This window comes from Panicum virgatum, chromosome 7K, assembly GCF_016808335.1.
Source record: "Panicum virgatum strain AP13 chromosome 7K, P.virgatum_v5, whole genome shotgun sequence".
NCBI lineage: Eukaryota > Viridiplantae > Streptophyta > Magnoliopsida > Poales > Poaceae > Panicum > Panicum virgatum.
In genome coordinates this window covers 49,835,435-49,855,391 of record NC_053142.1, presented here as the reverse complement: position 1 = coordinate 49,855,391, position 19,957 = coordinate 49,835,435, and the positions used below count along the sequence as shown (strand labels likewise).

The 19,957-nt window shown below is 48.6% G+C and overlaps 1 protein-coding gene, 1 long non-coding RNA gene and 1 pseudogene across 3 annotated transcripts; all 3 read right to left on the bottom strand.

Moving 5' to 3' along the window:
- Nucleotides 1-211: 211 nt before the first annotated feature.
- Nucleotides 212-3,289, bottom strand: LOC120642002 (D-3-phosphoglycerate dehydrogenase 3, chloroplastic-like). The gene is made up of 5 exons (XM_039918371.1): nucleotides 2,573-3,289; nucleotides 1,626-2,002; nucleotides 1,392-1,502; nucleotides 1,217-1,312; nucleotides 212-1,133 (listed from the first exon to the last, which is right to left on the bottom strand). Exons 1-5 carry the CDS (start codon nucleotides 3,174-3,176, stop codon nucleotides 462-464), a joined length of 1,860 nt encoding a protein of 619 aa, XP_039774305.1. The 5' UTR covers nucleotides 3,177-3,289; the 3' UTR covers nucleotides 212-461.
- Nucleotides 3,290-5,565: 2,276 nt separating this feature from the next.
- On the bottom strand, nucleotides 5,566-8,988 carry LOC120642000 (annotated as a pseudogene). Its single transcript, XR_005662484.1, has 3 exons — nucleotides 8,439-8,988; nucleotides 6,397-6,483; nucleotides 5,566-6,300 (listed from the first exon to the last, which is right to left on the bottom strand). The product of XR_005662484.1 is annotated as a probable isoaspartyl peptidase/L-asparaginase 2 (transcript).
- A 2,188-nt stretch (nucleotides 8,989-11,176) lies between these two features.
- Nucleotides 11,177-11,971, bottom strand: LOC120643146. Its single transcript, XR_005662862.1, has 2 exons — nucleotides 11,838-11,971; nucleotides 11,177-11,559 (listed from the first exon to the last, which is right to left on the bottom strand). It is a non-coding gene; the product is annotated as an uncharacterized LOC120643146 (long non-coding RNA).
- Between the last annotated feature and the right edge of the window lie 7,986 nt (nucleotides 11,972-19,957).

Genomic DNA, 19,957 nt, shown 5'->3' with positions numbered 1-19,957 from the left:
GAAAGATCACTTGTGCTGAATCCAGAGAAAGAAGATCACTTGTGCTGAACCTATGGGTACCAACTTTCGGCAGGTGAATGCGAAGGTTACTGAGATCTCGGCAAAATTTACCAGATAATATTTCAGTAGATACAGAACTATTTTCTTATGGCCTGGGAAACACCAACTAAAAACTCGTCAGCTGCAAATCCTCGCTCTCAGACTCAAGTCATAGACCACCAAACAGTACAGACAGGCACATCGCGTTCATGTTCAGAGCAAACCCAGCAAATATTCAGAAGAGAGCTTCTTATTGATAAACACCACGTTCAAAAGACACATCGATACTGCACCAAATTCAAGAGCACCACTACAAAAATACCCCTAAAAAGCTTATTCCAACGAGAACCATCCGTCCTCTAGATTGCTAGCTACATCAAAATTGCACACCATGCTTGCAACTTCAAACATACATCTGGCGCCTAGAGCTTGAGGAAAACAAACTCTTCGATTGCAGGAATCTCCCCAATCTTTGCCAGCGTGCTCTTGCTTGGTTCTTCATCAACCCCGATTGCCATGACAGCATGCTTGCGAGGAGCGATTCTTCCAACACTCATGAAACTGACATTGACATTCTCCTCACCCAGGACACTTCCTACTGCCCCGATCATGCCAGGCTGATCGACCTGCCTGCAGAGGATCAGGCTTCCTTCCAAGCTCACATCTACCTGGAATGCTCCAACCTTTGTTAGATGAGGGACACCATCCTTCACCCTCCCCTCTACAGTGATCTCTCCAGTCTCGGATATGGCACTGGGAAATTTGGACTCGACATTGGCGATATGAACTTGAATGTATTCAATAGGCGTCTCAGGTGAGCCATCCAACAAGATTCTCTCCTCAGTGATCCGAACTCCCCTCTGCTTTGCGGTGAAATCAGCATTTACCAGGTTGACAAAAACACTGGATATTGGTTCAATCAACCCCTTGGTGATCATTGCACGGAGAAGTCTTGTGTCAAGATCATCAGGAGCCCGTGCAGACGCATAGGTCACCTTAACAGACTTGATACCGCCACCGCCAGCAACCAATTGAACAGCAAGGCGTCCAAGCTTTTCTGCAAGCACAACAAAAGGTGCAAGCTCTGACAGTACCTGCATGAAGCATAAAGATGTAGTGTCATATCAGATGTCAGGAAACCTTGTTGGATTACGAGAAAAAAATAAAAGATTCATACCTCAGCAGGAACCATTGGAGCATTGACTGCAGAAGCTGCAAGCTCCCCTTTCAGAGCTCCAATGACAGCTTCAGCTATCTCAATAGCCACTCCTTCCTATGAAATTTGACTTGTTCAGCAAACTGATTGCTATAATAGGACCAGAATGGACTTTACTGAGCTAATTTCACCATACCTGTGCTTCCACTGTGCTGGCACCCAGGTGCGGTGTGACAGTAACATTCTCGTGCAGCACCAGCTTGTTATCAGGTGCTGGTGGCTCTTTAGTGAACACATCAAGAGCAGCCTAGTACAGCGTCATTTAAAAAAAATATAAGCAAGATTCTGGGGAGACAGCATTTCAGATGCGTCTCAAAGAATTTTATCAGATTATGAAACAAAGGATGTAACTTAAGATAATCAAACAAACCTGTGCTACTATTCCTGAATCAAGAGCCCTGACTAGAGCTTCTTCATCAATGACACCACCGCGAGCAACATTAATAATGCGAACACCCTTCTTCATCTTAGCGAAGGCCTCATCGTTGAGCATCTTGTTTGTTGCAGGGGTAAGAGGCATGTGCAATGAGATGAAGTCAGCAGTTGTCATGGCCTCTTCCATGCTGACTAGCTCAACTCCAATTGCACGAGCCCGGTCAGCTGAAGCATATGGATCGTGTGCAACCACGTGCATTCCTAAACCTTTAGCACGACGTGCAACTTCTGACCCAACCTTTCCGAATCCAAGAATAGCAAGAGTTTTGCCCACAAGAGATACCCCAACATACTTGTTGCGCAGCCATTTACCTGTACGATATTCAATTCAGAAAGTGAGCTTGTAAGAACAGGACTGCGAGGCAAACAACAGGGACTATTGTAATTCTGTACTCTACCAAGCCCATTCACAAAAAGGTTTGTCTCAAGCGAGAAACAACAAACAATTACAACTTCAGCAATATGTAGCCTATCTGTCAATGCTGGGGTTTATGAAAGAGTAACAGAAATTGAAAGTAAAAAACTTGGTATCATCTAATTATCTCCCTGGTTATCCAATAGCATCACTTTTTCAATGCATTTGACTTGAAATACAAAACAAAATGGTGGGGTTTATAGTTTGTTTTGAAGAAAAAAAATCGTCGCCCCACTTTGGCAACAGGAAACAGCTGAACATGCCTGCACAATTGTTGACAACTGAACAGATAAGATACCGTGCATGACATGCCCGCACGATACTACTAGATGGTTGGAAGCCTAGCGTCCATACGCGACGAGTAGGATTTGTTAATGCTTTACGCCACAGAATTCAGAGATGATAGACAGCATCGTGTCGAAACAGTCATCATTTTCGACTATCGAGGGTGCACCGACTGAACTCACCAGCCTTGAGGGACGCGTCGGCCTGCGCGATGTTCCTCGCCATGGCGGTGAGCAGCGCGATGCCATGCTCCGCGGCGGCGACGGTGTTTGCGGTGGGCGCGTTGACGACGAGGCAGCCGTGCTCGGTGGCGGCGGCGAGGTCGACGTTGTCGATCCCGACCCCCGCGCGGCCGACGACGCGGAGCCTGCCCCCGGAGGCCTCGAAGACGTCGCGGCCGACCTTGGTCCCGGACCTGACGATGAGCGCGTCGCAGAGCGAGATCTTGGCGCGGAGCTCCTCGGGGGAGAGGCCGTAGGAGCAGTCGACGTTGGCGAACTCGCGCAGCAGCGCGAGCCCCGCGGCGCCGAGCTTCTCGGCGACGAGCACCGTGGGCTTCCCCGGGACGGCCCCCGAGGCCGGCGCCTCGGGGGATGCGGTGGAGGCCGCGGCCGCGAGGGGCGCGGGGAGGCGCGCGCGCTGGGCGCGGGCGTGGGCCTGCTCGCGGTGGGGCAGGCGGAGGAAGGCAGGCGCGAGGGCGCCGCGCGGGGACGGGGACGGGGACGGGAGGAGGATGCGGTGGTGGGTGGTGGCGGCGGCGGCGGCGGTCGGGGTCGGCGCCGCCATGGGGGGGGGCTTGGGCTTGGCGGCTTGGCTGGGGTGGGGTTTGGGGGTTTTGGTCAGGGAACGGAATGGGGTGGTGAGCTCCGAGTGGTTTGTTTTGGTGCGTTCCTTCGGGTGGGGGTGGGGGTGCGGCGCGGCGCTTGTCTTTTACTTATAGCGAGGTGCGTGCCGGAGGTGAGTGAGGTTGGGGGGAATTGGCGAATTGGTGTGCGCTCACGAGCGTAAACTCCCACCAACCTACCTTGACGAGCCCGATTTGGTGACTTGTTGAGCTTCCGGCGAAATGACAGATCGAATCAGGTATACTAGTGTGCGTTTGATGTTTGGAAGTTGGAACTCGTTGTCAGGGGACTATCACGGTAGGCGGGGTGCTGCTGCAGAATTCTCTTGGGACATCCGGCTCTTGTGCGACGATCGTAGTGCAGCGGTCCTGCAACGTTTCTTCTTGTCTAATCTCTAGTACGCCGGTGAACGGATCGCGTTTTGCTTGGCCCGTAGATTTGTGCTAGTATTCGGCGCAATCAGGCTGGCATGCTAGTCAACGAGCTAAAGAAGTAACACTCGAAGGGGGTGGGAAGTCTCAAGGCTGAATGGCTCATCGCCTGACGGCACGGCCTTGATCCTGCAACCTGTTGCTACGCTTTATTTTTTAAAAAAATGAAAAAATAATAAAGCGCGGTTGGTGGTGGCTCAGTGGGGCCGAGCGCGCACGGCTGGGCCGCTCCTCCGTGCCGAGGTAACGCACTGTTCCTGTTCTGGCAAAGGGCTCGCGTCCGCCCAGCCTTCTTTACGGCAAAGCGACGGCGACGGGGCATGTGATCCTCTTGGCTCTTTGGGTCCCGTGGGCGCAGCTAGCGCGAGAGGAAAAGGAAACAGTGGCCACGGCACGGCGGCGCGCGAGGAGTGCGGTTGGTGGCTGGACTGACGGCGTGAATTGATGGCACTGCGCCACCCGATGCGGGGCTGCTGGTGGGCAGCGATTGGATCTCGTGCCAACTTGCACGAGCCGTTGGAAGGCGGGAATCCGACGGCTGGTCGTGGTGCCGGCGTCAGAAAGCTGTGGATCATATGCTACTTTCTCCATCTCATAATATTTGCACATTTAAAGTCCGTCTCGGTGAGAGTTTTATGGAGAATTTTATGATATTAGATATCATCAATTTTACTAACATGACAATGAGAGAGAAGGATGGAATTTTATGGGATGTGGGGAGAGTTTCATCACCATAAAACTTATATGGCACAGTTACCTAGTTTTCAGTCTAGGTATCTGTGTCCATAAAACTCCCACTGAGACTGACCTAAAACTGAACACACAAATCAAAACATGATGTGAAAATATAAAAATATTTTTTGCCTTTTGTGAGAAGAATTCAAGTACTGTCTGTCTTGACAGAAGAATTCAGATATTGTCTTGTCTTTTATGTGAGACAACTTCAAATACTCTTATCTTTTATGGCAATTAAGTTAAAGTAGTAATTTTTTTAGAATAAATTTTAAATTTTAAATGTGTAATTATTTTAGAACGGAGGGAGTATGTGCGCTCAGGACTCTGGACTCTCGATCACATGGATCCGAGAGGGAGTATGTGCGCTCAGGACTCTGGACTCTCGATCACATGGATCCGAGATGGCTATGAGCTCACAAGTGGCTCTAGAATATGAATACTGCTCGAATCTTCGTTCCGAGCCATCTTGCTGTTTCCTGAAAAATGTTGCGGACCTTCTTCAGCCGCATTGCAGCTTCAGGCGTCCTGATGATGGATTCTAAAGTTGGTCGTACAAGTACAGTCACCAAACACACTACATCAGTCGAGTAGTACACGCACGACCAAGACGGAAGACTGAGCCAAAAGTACCAAACTGCCCGTTGCCTCGCCACCTCAGGGATGAGGTCACTCCTAACCAACTTGCACTTATCCCTCATCTTAATTTTTGATAGATCGGTTGGTTTTTCAACTTTTTTAAAAAAAGCAGTAGGTCTGTCCTGCCTGTTGTATTTAATAAAAGTTGTTTTTTCATCCTTGGTCCAACGCTGGCTGAACGAAGGAGAAGACCAAATTTGAATAAGCACAAGTGCATCGGTACTTTCAAGTTACAACGTGACAAGGGTCATAGCGTCATTCTGCAGTGTCCGCTTCGTAGCAGAAACCAGAAAGGACAATCGATAGCTTCCAAAAACATTAAACAGTTTAGGATAGTTTAGTGCTTGGGCCTCGAACGCTAACAAGCCTCTCTTACAGGCACAACAAAATTGGAACGCGAAATGTTGGGCTGGGCCTTCTCATAAGTAAATCTAAGCCCATACCTCCATGAACACCAAGAAAACAAACTAAAAAATCTTGACAAGGAACACGAGACGGTCAGACACAAGAGACAGCGAGCAGCTCAAATTTCATCAGGAATCAGGAAATATATAACTTTTCACAATTTTATTTCACAGGGCAATAACCATCACCATCACAATCACGATCATCATTATTCATCCCATCTCCAATCACTACGACTAAAGCAAGCCACAATACCCACGACCCTGACTGAGAAGGAGGATTACCCACGTGGCAATCGCAAGATGGCCACGTGTGCACGCACGCCCAGCTCCGCTCCGCTCCGCTGGCTCACTCCCAGATGCCGACCTCCATGAAGCCGTCCTCGGTGGCGCATCCCCTGAACATGCCGGTGCAGTTGAACCCGTAGGCGACCTCGCCGGTGCTGGAGACGGCGATGAGGCCCGCGAAGCCCTCGTCGAGGCGCTCCTTGACGCAGTAGTCGACGGCCTCCTGCAGCGGCAGGTCCTTGTACTCCATGACGGCGGCCACGTCCCGCGCCAGCGTGGAGCGGATGATGGCCTCGCCCTCCCCCGTGCACGACACGGCGCAGGCGCCGCAGGCGTAGGTGCCGGAGCCGATGAGCGGCGAGTCGCCGATGCGGCCCGTCATCTTGTTCATGAGCCCGCCCGTGGAGGTGGCCGCCGCGGTGAAGCCGCTCGAGTCAACCGCCGCGCACCCCACCGTCTCCGGCGCGTAGATGCTGATGGGGAGGCCGTTCATCACCATGCCCTTGTGGTTGTCCGCCCCGGCCAGCGCGCTGCACGTGTCCGTCCCGGCCAGCGGGATCCGGTAGTCGAACTGCAGCGGGAGATGGAGAGACAACGGTCAGCTCACTGCTGATTTCTTTTTTTTTTAGTTGAAATGAGTGGCCATTCGAGTGAGCGACGAACGGACCAGGATGCTGCCGGCCTCCTTGGCGAGCTTGAGCATGCCGACGTTGTCCTCGGTGATGAAGTAGCTGTTGTCCACGGTCTCAAGGCCCTGCAGCAAAACCATCATCAAATTCACATCAGAAACTAGGTTAAGATTTTCAACAAGGCTGTTTCACTAATCCGTGAAACATTTCGGTAGCTTAAAACATCTTATTCTCTCGGTACAGTCCAGGAGAGCAGGCAAGATCTGGAGGATTCGATACGAATCGGATCTCGTTGCTGGGGCACGGGCGCACGGCACGGTGGACCACCGCCGAGGCGACAGATTCGGGCCCGGGCGCGAGACGGACAGGGGCAAGTGGTGCTTGGTCCCGGCAGCAGCCTGCCTGGATTCTTCATGCTCATGATTTCCGAGCAGAAGAGAGAACCATGGCGCGTGAGGCCAAGAGCCTAGCAGGGAGGGCCGTGCACGGGAGCCATCCTAGGTTCATGAACTGCGGCAAGCCGCCCCCCAGCTGTTGCGTAGCAGGCCAGCAGAGCACACTTTTGTTCAAGTGAGGAGAATGCGAGGCCTTGAGAAAGGCACATGCAAGCTCCAAAGATACTGTTTTCCGCATGCGACAAGGTAGGATTCCTCTCATCCCCTGCTTTAGCAGAGTATGCTTTGTGCAGTTGTGCTTACTTGCATAGGTGCTGGTGGGGGTGCACAATATCTGACCTCTGAGATTTTAAAAAGCTTTGTTGTGGTGTACTAGTGCTTAATTAGATATGGGAGTACAAGTTTAAGTTGGAATGGCCTGGAAACAACGTAGCAAAGCTTCCTGCAAATCTTGTAGACTAGGGGAAAAGCGGGAGAAAATGGTATGGGTTGGCATGTGCAAGGCGGCTACATCACGCGACAAATGTTTTCTTGGCAAAATTTTTATCCTATTGTCCAGAACTATTGTCGGTATTGACCAAATTAACTTCTAAAGAAAATAAAAAAAATATTAATGCAATTAATGTTCAGAAACAGAACAACATCGTGCTTTGCCGAAAATAATTATGAAGTGGCCAGCTATTTTTTTTGGCGGGTTCTTTTGCAACGGCGAACAAATTACACCGCAGTTGCTTTCCAGTGATGTGAAGAGAGGTAGCATATGGTCCACAGCTTTCTCCGAAGACCAGGGGACGAGAGGGGGACAGGCACGTGCAGCGCAGGTGTATCGCACAAACAAAAGGCCAGAGCTCAAATCAAGGGACTAAAGATATTGGTTGGTATAAGTGCTAATTTAATTTAGAACATTTGGAAAACCAGATGGCAAGTGGTGCAGTAAAACCTAGTGGTAACAACAGCTATACAGGGGAAACTAGAAGATTCCGTTCCATGGTAATTTCTAGATGCAATCAGGCAAAGTTGCGTGCCTTGTTGACCGAAACAGATCTCTGTCCTATACATGCATTTCCATTAGACCACCTAAAGCTAGATAAGCATGGACCGTGTCATGCTAATCAAATTATGCTTGCAAGAAGAAACAAGGTGTCAAATAAAAAGACAATCATTATCAAGTGATTTCTCATATTTCCTAACAAACCGGGAAAAAAAAGTGTGATGCAACTTTGCTAGTTTTAGCCATGGCGGTTTGTTAGCTAAAAAGCATGACCAGACTGTTGCTTTGTACAAATAGATTCTTGCTGGATGTGCATGGCCAACGAAGATTCACGTTGCGAGACACGGCCCCAGCCGCTCAGGGGAAACGTTCTAGCTGGACACATGTTTGCAGCCGGTCGTCCTGCACCCACGTCATCCACACGTGTCGAGCTAAAAAGTGTGTTTTTTATTACCTTTTTCACAAAATCTCGTGATCGTGTTTATTAATCCGTCATTCTCTTCGGTCCGGCCATTACGCCCGCCAGGTCGTAAAAAAAAACTTAATTTTCTCTTAAACCGTGATTATTATTTCCTTAATTAGTAGTGGTGGTTCTGCATGGTATAGAGGCCATGCACGATTCATGCTGGAAACAGTAACGAGCACGGGAGATTAATCCGGGGGGATTGGTTGGGGCGGCGGGCGGCCACCGTACCTGCTCGCGGGCGAACTCCTCGGCGCCGTCGAAGGCGAGGTACGAGTGCGGCGACTTGTCCATGACGCGGCGCGCCAGGGAGACGGGGTTCTTGACGGTGGAGACGCCGGACACGGCGCCGCAGCGGCGGCCGCGGCCGTCCATGATGCTGGCCTCCATCTCGACGGTGCCGCGGCGGGTGAGCGCGGAGCCGCGGCCGGAGTTGAAGAAGGGGTCGGTCTCGAGCTCGCGCACCACGGCCTCGACGACGTCGAGCGCCGAGGCCCCCGCGCGCAGCATGTCCACGCCGGCCTGCAGGCACCGCGCCAGCACGCGCTTGGCCTCCTTCCTGGCGGCTCTCCGGCAGGTTCGGGTCCACGCCCGCGCCGCCGTGGATCGCAATGGCCCAGCGCGCCATGCCTATCTCGCTAGCTAGCTAGGTGGATTGGGTTTGGGCGCTAGCTTTCTCCGCCGCTGCCGCTGGGAGTCTGGGAGATGGTTTCCTCTGCTCCCCGTGCAATGCGTGAAGCTCTGCGGAGGTGGATGATGTGAGGATGGAGATTGCCGGATGGTCGGGTGGGGTATTTATAGGGGTCGGGCGGGGAGGGTGGCGACTGGCGCGACGGCGAGAGGGCGCGCGTTCTCTTCTTCTCCGGACGCGAGGGAGGATTTCGCTGCGTGAGTTTTGAGATCTTGAGTCCGGGAGCGGCCGCCGCCGGCGTAGCTGTGGCCTGGTCCGATCCGGCCGGCTGTTGGCTTGTGAGTCTTTTTTTTTTGAGACGAAAGAAGAAATATATTAGACCATAGTTGAGTACATCATCAGGTTACAAGCACGCTGGAATACAACATGATCATCTAAAAGTCTTGTATAGTCTAAATTCTCAACTCCAGACCTATATGACGCTTCGTATAGAAGGCTGCACAGGCAAACACTTGGCGTGCACAAGCAAACACCCGGCAACAAACTCGAGAACAGAACCCCAACGAATGGCGGCCAACACTCCTGCAGACGAAGTGGAGAAACTTCTTCTTTCTTGTGTCTTCCATCTTCTTTCTGCCACCGAAGAAAAAGAAAGACTGATCTGCATATTCTCCCTAGTCCTTCATTGTGGTCAGATCTAACCACAACAAAACGGAGAAGAGACCGGAGAAAATTATTCCATGACGGCGGCATCATCTCCACCTTGATGTCACCACCCGGAAAACCAAATCTCCATGTCGTTAAATCGATGAAGTTGTTGACATCGGTGTCGCCCTCATCTTCAACAAATCCGCCATGAAGAAGACGAATCCACCCTGCACCCTTGCTGTCACCGGAGAGGAGGAGGAAATAAATCTCCAATACCAAGAGACTTGGCATGGAGAGATTCAAACCTAGAAGACTTTAATTCTAGATGACTCGATCTACTGGAGAAACTTAGAAAAAATGATGGATCCCCACTGCCTTCGTCCTCCGGCGAGACGCCGAACGGGAAAGGAGGGGGACCAAGCGGTATTGGAGGCGGGAGACGCCGGCGGCGGCGCTAGGGCTCCGAGTGGAGTTGGGGAGAGTCACCTTCACAGGTATTCGGGTTGGCTTGAGTCGGCGCGTGGACTATCTGCGCGGCTGTATCCAGGGTTGGAAGGGATTGGAAATGGTGGCTCCACTTGGGATTTAAAATTTCAAATCATTTTTAAAAAATTCAAACCATCATTTTGCGGCATGTGGGGTATTTATAATAAATAAATAAATAAATGGGTCAAATTAGACATGGTAATGAAGATTGAATTAGCGGCATGAGATTGGAGTTTGCACAGTTTGCACGAAAAAATTAGTTTACACATGATATGTTTCCTATTAGTAAATGTTGAACTATATAGTGCTACCAAGCTTAACGCCCTAACCAAACATTTGCCTTCGAACCCCATGTGCCGTGGACTGAATCCTGAATTCCTGAGTGAGAATTGGCGGTACTTGAAGGAAAACAAGTCAAGATAGCGACTCAGTGTATGAGATCTACTCCTACTCTGTGTGTTTTCACATGAACTTACCCAACCATAGGATCCAATTAAGTATGTTGACGACATACTTCTGTCGTCAAAATTATCTAACAATAATTATTCAGCACAAAATACTCTATTCAAAATTGACCAGCACTACGAGTAATAAGCCGCTCCAATTGGCTGCCGGTAGCCGCAGCAGACCGGAGGCCGGAGCAACTGGTGCTTGTGGAATCCATGCAAGCCAGCACGCAAGTTGGAATCCGAAGGACGCGCACTGAGGTCACGCGCGGCAATGGAATCTTTGGTCCCGGGCCGTCGCTATGCGCTAATCTCCTCGGATTGCGTGCAGATTCCACCGCCTGGATCGCTGTCAATGTCCATGTTTAATCAGGATTAACTTTCTTTTTAACACGATCCCGTAACTAGGGCGGCGTTAAATTGGTCATTTAATCAGACAAGAATCGCTGTCGCTGGAATTACGACGTTTACCATATCTCGAGTTTTATCCTTATATAGTAAATTAGTATAATTAGAAAAAAAATGGAAAGTATATGGATGTAGTATGCGATACAGATTTTCATGTATAGCAACTTGTGCGACCTTGAAAGGAATTGTTGGATGTACTGAAGTTTGCGCAAGGTCGACCTCAGGGAACGGGCCCACGTTTTGCAGTGATATTTTCTCAAGGGATTCTTATGCTAGTGAAAACGAAATGCCCACGATTTGCGTGTGATTTCAGATTTAATGCCATTAGTAGTAGGATCGTATGAACAAAGTTGAAGATCTCAAACAATCAGAATCTCATTTGCATTTCAACTGAGACCTTTCATTGCTGGACACATGGAGATTCCTTTTACCCCTCATTTTCAGGTGCTGAGATAATTGCAGACCAAAAGAATCTATGACGCGCGCTTGCATCCTTTCGGAGTTTCGACCGAACAAAGAACGTCACGGATCACAGTGGCAATTGAAGACGTCGATTCGTCAGGCATCAGCCAATCAGAATTAGCCCAACATTTGAGGCTTTTCTCATCCCATGTTCCTAAACTGTGCAGTCAGTATCAACGAGTTGCAGGCGAAACGCACAAGCACAAAGGTAGTAGCTGGCATGCTTTAAGTTAAGCAATCGTTAACTTGGGGGATTTTTTTTCCTTGTCTTCTGCAAATAAACATTCGTTCTAGTGCAGATCATCAGTCAGCAAAAGGGAAATTATCGCACGCATGCAACTTGTAAAGAAACACAAAAGTAACACTGGAAAAAAGGCAAAGGAAACTTCAGGATGGTGCCGGCTGTTGTTTCCTACTAGAATATAATGACGCCATGCATGAGGGCAGTGGCAGGTGAATCTTTCAAAATCAACCCGCGACATTCACCGCATTCGGCAGGCTGGAGCTGGAGGCTGGAGCTGGAGTGGTGTGAGAGAAAAACACTGTTACCTGGCTGGTGGCTGGAGACTGGAGCTGGAGTGGTGTGAGAGGGAATTACTGTAGGGCTGGAGCCCTACCCACCAGCCGAACACGGTGATTATCGAGCAGTGGCAGATAATATGCTCGAGGATTAGGTTGGCAAGCTGCACCGTGCGTCGGGGGATCAAGTGCGCGCTAAAATAGCCGGGCATTCACATCAATGTTAGGCACAGGGCAAGTTCATTGCTAGGTAACAGTTGCTGTCGAACTTTCAGTCTCCTATCGAGGTGTCCCTCCGTGAGCGCTCCACCATGTGAAATTTACAGCTTTTATTTTTGTGCGAAAAAGTGAAATTTACAGTTTTTTTCATCATGTGAAAAAAAATGTGAAATCCACAGTTCCGGTACGCACTCAATCTTTCTGGAAAGCTTAAACAGGCAGTAGACGATAATTTTGGATACAAGCATCAGGTGAAGTGAACTGATCACAACCTAACCGTGGGCTAGTTGTTTTCTAGGAGTACGTCCAGGAAACCCTGAGATCAAGCAGAGCAGACCGCCATGGATCGGAAATCCTGCGAGCTCTCGGCTCTGGCCGACACGTTGCGGGTATTCCAAATTGCAAGGCCTTTTGCCGTGTCAAGACGAGCTGTACTGTAGTGGTATCCGGTACTTGTACTATACAGCTAGAGCCCTGCGAGTTGGGCGCCGGGCGGGACACGAATGCGCCGTTCACGGCTGCGCCGGGCTGCATGTACAGCGCGAGGATTGGCCGGTTGCCAAGGAGAACACACGAGGTGGCTGTGGATCTTGCAGCACTGGCCCCCTTGTCATGCATGCCATACGCTAGCATAGTAGAATCCACGGATTCGGGATCCTGGGCTCCTGGCTCCACCGTGGGGCCGTCGACAGCGGACCATGCTGCTAAAGGTGAAAAGGACATGTGGGAACTTTCTATCTTCTATAGTAGTGGTGCACTGGTGCTTCTGCCTTTGAGTCACCTCCGCCGCTCCACGGCTCCACCTATGAGCCGAGGAATCAAAATCCTAGTATCCGGCTCCCTCTGAGCTCTGACTTTAAATATACTCCCTCCATTGGGATAGATTAATTAGTTCAAAAATATTATAATTAGTACTAAACATCACACATATTTAAAGGCGAAAGAATATGTTTTTTAGATTCAACTCGGAGTAAAATGGGTATACAGTGGAGCATGGGGTGATAAGGTTACATTCGAATGCAGTAAATATATTTACTGTTCTTTTTATACTTTTTCAAAAAAAAATTTACTATTCTTTTTTACCTTACCATCATATATGTCCATTTAATAATAGGTCATTAATCTGGTATCCAGATCCATGTTGTTGTATAAGTATGGGAAAGAGAGTGACTCTAAACAGATGCGAAAGTTAAAATGATAACATATATGCACAAAGATTCTCATAGGTTGATAGGATGTGGTTATTATTCTGTTTTCACACGGCAGAATTATCCAAAGCAACAAAGATTTCGAGTTTTTTTTATATTTAGGATTCGTTTTCATGTGATACTGAGTGTGTCGTAAAATGACATGCACCAATTCACTGCTACTCCGTATTAGTGTACATTAGGAGCTATCATGTCAATATGCTTACGCAACTTCAAAGGCTCACTGTTTCCGAAAAAATCACACGCCCACGGTTGTAGTTGTGCAGTTGTCTTATGCCGGGCTCACTCGGTTATAAGTCCTTTTATAGCGTGGCTAGATATCTCCGATCGTCAAACAAAGATATACAACCGTTTTATGATTTCCACCATATTTAATTTTCTACTGGCAATGATTCGGCTATATGTAGGGACTGTTGGAATTTATGGGCTTGGCCCATTTTATTCATTTACAATTAAAAGAGTTAAAATATGACTAATAATGCTAGGAAATTGTGTGTTTAATCCATATGGGTAGTTGCAGAGGATCTCAACTTAAATGATATACCGTATGTACAACATTTGTGAAGTTGGTAAAAAGGGATTGACGAACCGCCGTGGGCATGGGCGTGGGCGAGGCTCGGGCGGCTGGTGCGGTGCGGACATAAAACCTTGGCAGTTACTGGTCAATCTGTTTTTAGTTAAAATTATGTTAATGCTGAACAGACGCACGTGCAATGTTTCACTCACTATAGTCATGGAAATATTGTTGAAACGTATATTTAATTTTGGAATTAAAATATGCCTGAAATTATTTAATCTTTATAGCGTGTAATTCATGTGTTACGCTCTCATATCGTTGTGCTGGTATGATTTTAGATTGGGCCGATATTCTGAAAATATCACGTGTTTGTGGTTGTAATTAGAACTATCCTACGTCAAACATACTATACAGATTGCTGTTGGTCATTTCCTTTTCAATGCTACAGAAACTATCCTCCTATTTCTGCACTATAAATAATGTTGTTCGACATCTCCGGGCTACTATATTCAGATCAACTATTTCTATTTGTATCTATTTGTTTTACCTAAAATACGTCGCCAGCTTGGCATTGGAGAACAGCAACAAAAACTAGCACATCAAGTACCGGGACCTCCAAGCCGATTATCCTTCTAAAATCCTTGTGTGTGGCGTGCATCGTGCCTCTGCAGAGAGAAATACAGTCCTCCGCAGCAGGACAAATAGGGGTGTATCCATCATGCATCTTGGAATCTAACGTTGAGATGACGCATAGGAGCTGGGGGAAAAAAAGAGAGGCCCGCGTCGTGGGCCCACGCAGATTCGAATCTTGGAATATTTCGGTGGCGTCCACGAACAAACTTGGTGCTGTGTTGCTGTGGACAGCAGGGGTTGGTTGGTGCGCGCACGTGAGGCGGAGCGCGCAGCTTCCGGGCACACGACGAGCCCGTGGACCCACCCGTCTGCTGTCGAGCGTGGAGTGGCGCGGGACGCTGACGTGTGGGCCGATAGAGCTTGCGGCGGGGGCTGACTTGTGGGGCCGAGGCAACTGGCGACGCCGGGGAACACGGGCTGCCACGCGCAGCACAGGCCCTGCCCCTAGCGGCGCCCAACCGATGACTCCCGGGGGGGGGGGGGGGGGGGGGGGGCACGGATAGTACGGCGAGAGGGGCAGCAGCCCTTGAGCGACTCCAGGGGGCAGAGATTACAACCAGATTACCAGGGCTGTTAAAGATCTTTTTTACCCCCAGTAACTTTAACGAGGATTATTTTCATTTCGTACAACCTTTAGCTACTCTGCCAAGCTTGTCTTGGAAGCATTAAGCATATTATTCTTTCCACAAAATAAAAAAGTTTGAACTGGACAGCTAGGGATGACACCACTACTTGTGAAGGTACCACTCCATTAAGCATTAACTAGTGAAAAGGAGGTACACATTCGGCACGGGGCATCATGCTTATGGATCCTACAACCCCGGAGCTGAATATAAGATCGGCGAAAGGGACAAGACAGACAGCCGCCTCTTGCATGCATGACAAATCCGAGCAGTATTATTTAATCTAATCACATCAGATTAAAAATGGTCAAAATGAGCAGGGCTGAGTTGGCGCCACGGAGAAAGCAAGCACTCGCCACTGCGCCGGGTGCGCTGAACACTGACTCCCATGCAGGCAGTCGTCGTACTGAACCCTTTTGTTTTGCCTTAGATTAAGGTCTTGTTTAGATGCGTATTTTTTTGGTATAAAGTACTGTAACACTTTCGTTTATATTTAGTAATTATTATCTCGTCATAGGTTAATTAGGCTCAAAAAATTCGTCTCGTAAATTATAGACAAATTGTATAATTAGTTATTTTGTTTAACAATATTTAATATTTCATGCATACGTTAAAACATTTGATGTGATGGGAAATTTTGTAAAATTTTGAAATTTTGAAGGCAACTAAACAGGACCTAAACAAACATGCATGGTGATAGTATTGTGCTCGTACGGGAAATGTTTAAATGCATTTAGCTCGCCGCCAATTTGTCTGATAGTTTAGCTTAGAGGTAGACAGGACAATAAGACGGCACAGAGGTCGACCCACGGCCGACTTGATATGGTTTTGCTCGCTGTACATTTTTAATCCGTGCTCAGTTCGCCCTGTTTAGTTCCAAAAAAAATCTATAGTACCTGTCACATTGAATGTTCGGACACATGCATGGAGCATTAAATACAGTTAAAAAAATAACTAATTACACAGTCTAATTGATTAGCACGAGATGAATATTTTAATTCTAATTAGTCCATAATTGGATATTATTTATCAAGTAACAACGAAATGTGATACAGTACCAAAACCAACAACTTTTCACCAACCAAACAGGGCTTGAGAGTTGCAAATATAAACAGTGCCGGTACTGGCGTCGGAGAGTACTTAAGTTCATCCACGTCACAAAATAATGCTGGGACGCGCAAGTTGCCTGCAGAGCTGATGCCTTGAGACACAAAAGATTCACCATCAAGTTGGCGGTAACTTTGGCTGGCCGCTGGCCATATACTCTTATTAGAGTGAAATGCATGGGGTGGCCATGTTAGGTGGTGACTCATGACCATGTTCCTTCCCTTCCTTGCGGCAATGCTGTTGCAGGAAGCATTTCCTTGTACCGTAGCGGAACTGTTTAGAGCAAGTATAGTGAGTGGCTGGAAGCCAGCGTAGAGTCCTACGTGGAGAGAGAGAAAGTAGATACGGGCGACTCGTGAAACGTCGACTGACAGCGGGCGGAGAGGCATTTGCCAGCTTCTATTGGCTGGAGCATGGTGCTGGGCATTAAAAACTAGTGGGGTCCGCCACCATCGGGTCCTTCTTGCAGCCGGCGGTCGGCGCGCTTATAAGCTTTGCTCTTAGAGCTTGAGGATCCACTAGAAGTTTTGTCAAGTGTCACCTGCACCCGAAATGTATCTGCAGGCACGCACACACTGAAAGATACAACGATCCTATTCCTATGCGGTGTAGAGGCTACAGCCTAGAATGTAGGAATTCAGCTGCGCGACACCCACGGCCGCACTTTTGTATGGGGCGCGGAACATGCCTGGCACATGAAGGCAGCAGGAGCGGGCGCTGCCGTCCGATTGGGCTAGGCAAGCGGCCTAGTCGGCCGGCCGGCGGCGCAGTGGAATGCGGGTACGGGAGTCGCGGCGAGATTCCCGCACCCTGCATCGGCGCGGGCGCGCGGCGTGTGTTGGTGGTGGTGGTCCAGGGGCTGGGGCCTGGGAAACCGTGTTCGCGGCTCCCGAGGGAGGTCGGCCCTGCGCCCACTGCCGAGATCCTCCTGGATCCCCTCGTCAGTTTTGCTGGCCGCATTGGTGCTCAGGACCAAGGCAGGATAGGGCTGGTTGGCTCTTGGCTGCGCCTGTGCTGGATCTAATCTACTGGTTCGAGAGAAAAATTGCATATTTGGGACTCCAATCGTTGCGCTTCGCAGTTTTGCCATTCCAAATATTATCTTCGTAAAAACAGGACTCCAAACGTTAGACACTTGATTATACTGCCATTTGGAGTATTTTCTCTCTTTTCTTTTTCTTTCTCTTGTATTTGGGAGGGTGAAATGCCCCTTTTTGCCCCTCTGTATTTGCGTGAACCTCTACACGAATCGTCTTGTCGCTGATCGATCCTATCGGCTATCACGCTCCTGTCTCTCCTATCGCACGCAACCCTAGTACAGGGGCGGCGGCCACTGCACCACCGACCGGCGGCACCCCACTGCCAGGTAGTGCAGCAACATGCAGCTCGCCGCCCTTGATGGGCTTCCGGCCCCGCCGGCTGTGCCGCAAGGCAGCGGCGACCTGGCTGCGCTGGGCGTGGCCACGCCTGCCCCGGCCGACAGCGGAGCATGTTGGATGAATAGTAGCCAATAGTTTTTGTGCTCAGAATATTTTGTCGCCATAGTATGAGATGTAAAATTATATTTTATTTCATATCATATGAAACTCTTCTATATTAAAATTAAGGTTATGTGAGATAAACTTGTCTACTTTAAATTCATGAAATTTGTGATAAATCATGGTTATCTATAATACCTATAAAGTTAGTCCCCACTAAGAGTCATTAACTCTATTTCTCTCAACATGCAAGCTATCCATGTCATCATCCACTAGGACCAAGAGTCATTAATTCTATTTCTTTCAACATGCAAGCTATCCACGTCATCATCCACTAGGACCTTTTATTTATGCCTTCTACCGATTTTCTGTGCACAACCGCAAGTCACTATTGTAAGACATCAATTCTAGCGCAAATAATTCCTCCACCACAACAAACATACCTGAAATGAGCTGAAGAAAACCAAAGGCCGTCACAGCAATACGAAGAAACCCAAAGATCACCCCTGCAATCGAGTTTAAATAACTCTACTCCACCTCCGGCATGTCCTGCCCTACTTGGCACGACTGTAGCTAAGGCTAAGGGCACCATTGACTTCATCTTCGATAATGCCACTGCCATGCTACAGGGCTGCAACCTCTATACCCGCCGTCCGCTCCCGAACCAGAGCAACATCTAGGAAAAAGGAGATGAAAGGTCTTCGGTGGTGTTTACGCTCATCTTCAAGGTGTTTGGTTTTCAATCTCTTTTTTTATGGTTTTCTGATGAGGAGGAAAAGAGGTGGGCAACGAATAATATAATAATAAGAATACAAGGATAAGGATTAAAGGGAGAAAAAGAAGAAGAAAAGAAAGGAGAAAAGAAAAAGGTAGAGAAAATAAATAGGAAAAAATAAATAAGAGAGAAAAAGTATAAAGAAATAAAAAGAAAAAAATGTCTCATACTTTACGAGTGTTATTTTGTCGTTAATCTTTTATTTAGCTAAAATAATTTTCTTTCTATGTTTCAAGTTCCGCAGCAACGCGCAGGGAATCACCTAGTTGTGTTTATTATTGTGCTCAGAATTTTTTGGCACATTTTAATGTCCAGAATATTTTTTCATGGATCAAAATAACGGCGGTGGTGGCCCAACCATGTTATGTATTCGAATAACTTACGCTGTTGCCAGCACGCCGGCAATAAGTCTGATCTTGTACAACGTTTTCTCTTGCAGTCAGAACTCAGCACAGATGTGTTGGTCTCGCTTGTAAACTGTAAGCATTTCATGTTCTTGGGTGCCCCAAAGTACAGCACGGGAGACATCCATAGGCACAGACCAAAACCATACGCAAGCAAATCGAGAATAGCTGTTATTTTGTTTCATGGCTATCAAACTAGCAGCGGTAGCCAGGCCTGCTGCGCGGCATCGGCAGCAGCCTGCCTGCCAGGGGCGGCGCCGGTCATCCCGGCTGCCTGCTGCACGGCCACGGCAGGGGCAGCACCGCAACCTGCCTGCTGCACGCCTGCACCGCTGTCATCCGGGGCAGGCGGGGCCACGCCCAGCGCAGCCAGGTCGCCGCTGCCTTGCAGCACAGCTGGCGGGGCCGGGAGCCCGTCAAGGGCGGCGAGCTGCATGCTGCTGCGCTACCTGGCAGTGGGGTGCCGCCGGTCGGTGGTGCAGTGGCCGCCGCCCCTGGACTAGGGTTGCGTGCGATAGGAGAGACAGGAGCGCGATAGCCGATAGGATCGATCAGCGACAAGACGATTCGTGTAGAGGCTCACGCAAATACAGAGGGGCAAAAGGGGCATTTCACCCTCCCAAATACAAGAGAAAGAAAAAGAAAAGAGAGAAAATACTCCAAATGACAGTATAATCAAGTGTCTAACGTTTGGAGTCCCGTTTTTACGAAGACGAAGTTTGGAATGGCAAAACTGCGAAGCGCAACGTTTGAAGTCCCAAATATGCAATTTTCACTTGTATAAGGGAACATGTATTTGTATTTTTAAAATATGAATAAAACTTGTGTTCCCTGTCTTTTGTTTCTTTTGTGTTTTTCTATATACACTGACACGCCCGCTTCTTTATTTCCCACGCATAGTGAATCTTGTGTGATTTTTCTCTCAAAACACTAACGACCTATTCATACTAGTATAAGACCCAAGAAAACTTAGGGATCATGCAACTAAGGTTTCAAACAATTCATAAACTTAATGCACAATTATTAGAGACATATATATGTGACATAATTTAAAATAGTAGGATGTGCACCGGGGCTTGCCTGAGGGTAACACTAAGTTAGTGTTAATTCTAGCAAGACCTTGGGCCATTCCGACCATTGGGCCGGGTCTTCACGAATTCCTTCTCAATCCTGCTTCGCCGATCCT

Bases quoted from the DNA above. Each gene is read 5' to 3' on its own strand.
- LOC120642002 (XM_039918371.1), bottom strand. From the start codon at position 3,176: ATGGCGGCGCCGACCCCGACCGCCGCCGCCGCCGCCACCACCCACCAC. The intron at 2,003-2,572 runs GTGAGTTCAGTC...AATATCGTACAG, and splicing joins CGACGCGTCCCTCAAGGCTG to GTAAATGGCTGCGCAACAAG. The intron at 1,134-1,216 runs GTATGAATCTTT...TGCTTCATGCAG, and splicing joins CTCCAATGGTTCCTGCTGAG to GTACTGTCAGAGCTTGCACC.